The 4413-nt window shown below is 35.8% G+C and overlaps 1 protein-coding gene across 1 annotated transcript; it reads right to left on the reverse strand.

Moving 5' to 3' along the window:
• Nucleotides 1–3632: 3632 nt before the first annotated feature.
• On the reverse strand, nucleotides 3633–4028 carry LOC117012644 (chromatin accessibility complex protein 1-like). Its single transcript, XM_033089372.1, has one exon. It carries the CDS (start codon nucleotides 4026–4028, stop codon nucleotides 3633–3635), a length of 396 nt encoding a protein of 131 aa, XP_032945263.1.
• Between the last annotated feature and the right edge of the window lie 385 nt (nucleotides 4029–4413).

The raw sequence follows: 4413 nt of genomic DNA on the forward strand, positions 1-4413 counted from the left end.
GTCACAGCAGAATGCTAGTGGGACATGGACCTTGCTTAATCAATAATTACACAGATCATTACTTAATACTTCTCAAGAACTTTAAAGGAGATCATATAAGATAGGTAATTGACCTATTCTGGAGGGTTCAGGATGTGACATTTAACTTTGATACCTGAAAAGTGAGTAGAAAGTCAGGCAAAGGAGGAGGGAGAACAAAATAAAATAGCCTTCTTCCCAGGTGAGGAGAGCAGCTTATATCATGCTTGTACAAAGTACAATATACAAAGTACATAAACAGATATCTTTAGTATTAAAGATACAAAACAGTATATTTTTAGTATTAAAATTTCATGGGGAGGGGGAGCGATTAGGAAAAAGTGTCTTAAAAAGCTCCTTGGGAGAAGGGTAGGCAATAATGAAAAAAAAGTTGAGAAACATTGGTCTGTATGAAGAAGTTGGCACTTTTGACTTATTATAGTAGTGGTGGCTGAGCTAAGATGCTGGCCTCCTCCCATGAGGATTGATGACCCCTGAGTCTGATACTAAGACAGGAAGTTAGAGGACTCCTGATTTTCAACAACTCTAGAAAACATCTTTTATTAGCTTTCAAATACTGCCTCCTCAATCCCTATTTTCTCTCCTACTGGACACTTGTTAGAATTTCTTATTTTATCCTCTATGTAGTTTAATTTCGCTTTCATATTTCCCTTTTTATCCCTCTGTTTTGCATTCTGGATGATTTCCTCAGATGTATCTTCTAGTTCACTAACCCTTTCATCAACTGTGTCTGATTTGCTCTTTAATTCATCTATCAAGTGTTCTTTTTTCCCCTTTCAATCAATGACCATATTTTGGTTCTTTTGCAAGTCCAACCATATTTTTTAAATTTTTCTATTCTTGCCTTATAATTCTTACTCATTTTTAAAAACCTTTTTGAGCATTCTAAGCATACTGTGTTTCCCCAAAAATAAGACCTAGCTGGACCATCAACTCTAATGCATCTTTTGGAGCAAAAATTAATATAAGACCCAGTCTTATTTTATTATAATATAAGACCAGGTATATAATATAATATAATATAATATAATATAATATAATATAATATAATATAATATAATATAATATAATATAATATAATAATACCTGGTCTTATATTAATTTTTGCTCCAAAAGATGCTTTGGATCTGATGGTCCAGTTGGGTCTTATTTTCAGGGAAACACAGTAGTGATTTTAAAGTCCCTTTCAGATTAGTCTATTAGTTATAGTTTCTAAGGTGTGAATTCAGATTAGTCTATTAGTTATAGTTTCTAAGTGTGAATTCTCCCATTTGTTGTGCCAGTCTCATAGCAGTTTATTTCCTTAAGGACTTAGCAAGTTTTGGTTATGAGTTCATCTTCAGGGTTGTAGTTATAAACATAGACTCATGTGCTATACTACTTGGGTTTGAATTCTGGCTCTGCCACTTGGTAGCCATGTGACCTTAGACAAGTTACTTAATCTCTCTGTTCTGTAGTTTCAGTATCTGTAAAAAGGGCTATTCTAAGAATGAGTTAATATAAACAAAGCACGTATAAACAAAGTACAGTGTCCAGCACATAATTAAGTACTTGGTTAGTGTTCTTATTATTATTTGGCAGGAACTGTTTTACCTGGGAGGCCTGCCTGCATGCAAGTACATTAGGTTATGTGACTCTCCCACTGTCAGCTCAAAGTGGCCAGTACAAGTCTGAACTGTTTTGATTTTTTTCCTATCCCTATCCCCATTTATAAGCCAGCCTTTCCAGCTGCTGGCTTTCTATATGAGCTCAGCTCATACTCCTACCTCCACTCTGTCGTTAAAACCCTGCACACAGGATGCATGTCTGTTTTTGATTCCTCTGTAGCCTATGTAATTGCAATTCCTGCTCACTGCTATTACTCTGAGCTATCACTTCATTTCTTTTTTTTTTTTGGGGGGGGTACGTCTTTCCTTTTTTCTTTCTTTTTTATTTATTTATTTTCAGTTACATTTGATATTCAATATTATTTTATATTAGTTGCAGGTATACACCATAGTGGCTAGATGTTTATATAATTTATTCAGTGATCCCCCCAATTAGTCTAGTGCCCACCTGGCACTATACATAGTTGTTGCAATATTATTGACTATATTCTCTATGCTGTACTTTACATCCCTGTGACTACTTTGTAACTACCAATTTGTACTTCTTAATCCCTTCACTTCTTTCGCCCAGCCCCTTAACGCCCTTCCCTTTTGGCAACCATCAGTTTGTTCTCTGTATCTGAATCTGTTTCTGTTTTGTTTATTCATTTATTTTATTCTTTAGATTCCACATATAAGTGAGATCATGTAGTATTTGTCTTTCTCAGTCTGACTTATTTCACTTGGCATAATACCGTCTAGGTCCATCCATGTTGTCACAAATGTAAAATTTCATTTTTTATGGCCAAGTAACATTCCATTAAGTATATATACAACCTCTTCTTTATGCAATCATCTTTTTTTTTTTTTTTTAGATTTTAAAATTTTGTTTTAAAACACATTTTTAAAACGAGAGCCAGAAGACATCAGTAATTACCTGGGAACAGGAAGGGACTAACTCCAAGGGGACTCAGGAACACTTGGGGTCGTGAAACTAATCTGTATACCAACTGCTTACCAACTGACCGATTAAACATTAAGGATGATTTTACTAGATGAAAATACTTTTTTAAAAGACAGATTAAAAAGACAAGAGCCAAAAATCTATCCTATGTGAAAAAATACAGGCATTATGGTTTTCCCCTATGGATAGTAAAAGCAGTTACTTTGGGTATAAAGAAAGGAACAGTAAAATGTGATAGATCTTCAATATATAAAATGTTCTAACATGCTTTTTAAGAAAAAATATGCTTATGCAGAGGTAATATTTCTTTTTGTATTTATAATTTGACTTGGAATTTTTCTCTGGGAATAAAAGTACTAGAGATGCTTATTTTTAAATTTTACAAGTCTCAGGTAATAATCAAGGCATTAGAAAAACAAAGAGTTCTAAAATTAGTTCCATAAAGCATCTTACTGTAAAAATATGTACAGCTTTTTAATAAACAAAATTGTATGTCTTTACAGTTTAAAAAACGCAATATTCAAACAGATATTCAAATTTTCTTGAAATATAAAAATTCAAATGTAACATCCTACGTATGACAATGTAACAAAAGTTTAACAAACGGTAACAAACTACATATTTAGCTAAAACTGGATCTAGTTGTTTCAAAGAACTCATTTCAAAATATACATGTAAGAATTTACATAACTGATATTTAGCAGCTCAAAATCTATCTGTAAATTAGAAAGTTAAGCAAAACTGTCCTTGCCTCTGCAGCTTATAGCTGCAGATGGACTGGCAGTGCCTGACGTGCAGACAGCTCTTTCTTGGTGCCCTCCAACCAGAGTGCAGGCCTGCCAAGGAGAGGCTGCTGTCTGCTTACTTTGCTTCTGGCTATTTCTGGTAAAGGTGCAGTAGATGGTCTGTCTCAGCCACGAAAAAAATACAGTGTACTTGAAGTCTCTGAAAAGTGAAGAGCCTAAAGTCGGTGTGTCCTTCAGAGCACTGGTGCTGAGCCGGGAGGGTCTTCTCCAGGCTGACTTTTAAAGCACTTTTTTGGTTTAGGATTCCGCATTGTTGTCATCACTTTCATCACTGTCATCATTCTCCTCCTCCTCGTCTTCCCTCTTCTCCTTAATCATTTTCAGATATTTACTAGCTAATATCTTCTTCAATAATATATCTGCAAGGAACTGAAAAGTTCCCGATTCCTCTGCAGTATTTGATAAATCATTGTAAGTAAGTGCTTTCTTTTCTTTTCCACTGCCATATCTGTAGGAGTAGGTGGCTAGATATTGCACAAAGACTTCCGTGGCCTTAGCGGTGAGCACCAGTGCCTCCTGGTTGAAGCTGGACACCTTGGGGGAGCTCTTCATGATGACCCGGATGCGGGACAGAGGCAGAGACGTGAGGCGCTGCTCCCCGCACTTGTCTATGCCCACGACCACGTCCACCATCTTTCCCTATACATTCATCTTTTGATGGGCACTTGGGTTGTTTCCATATCTTGGCAATTGTAAATAGTGTTGCAGTAAATATAGGGGTGCATATGTCTTTTTGAATCAGTGCTTTGGATTTCTTTGGGTAAATACCCAGAAGTGGAATTGCTGGGTTATAAGGTAGTTCTCTTTTTAATTTTTTGAGGAATCTCTGTACTGTTTTCCATAGTGGCTGCACCAGTTTGCAATCCCATCAACAGTGCATGAGGGTTTCCTTTTCTCTGCATCTTCACCAACACTTGTTCACCAGCACTTGTTGTTTATTGATTTATTGATGATAGCCATTTGCATTTCTCTGATGATCAGTGATGTTGAGCATCTTTTCATATTTCTATTGGCCATC

The sequence above is a fragment of the Rhinolophus ferrumequinum genome, chromosome X, assembly GCF_004115265.2.
Source record: "Rhinolophus ferrumequinum isolate MPI-CBG mRhiFer1 chromosome X, mRhiFer1_v1.p, whole genome shotgun sequence".
NCBI classification, from domain to species: Eukaryota; Metazoa; Chordata; class Mammalia; order Chiroptera; family Rhinolophidae; genus Rhinolophus; species Rhinolophus ferrumequinum.

Excerpts from the sequence above, each read along its gene's own strand:
- LOC117012644 (XM_033089372.1), bottom strand. The coding sequence starts at position 4,028 with ATGGTGGACGTGGTCGTGGGCATAGACAAGTGCGGGGAGCAGCGCCTC.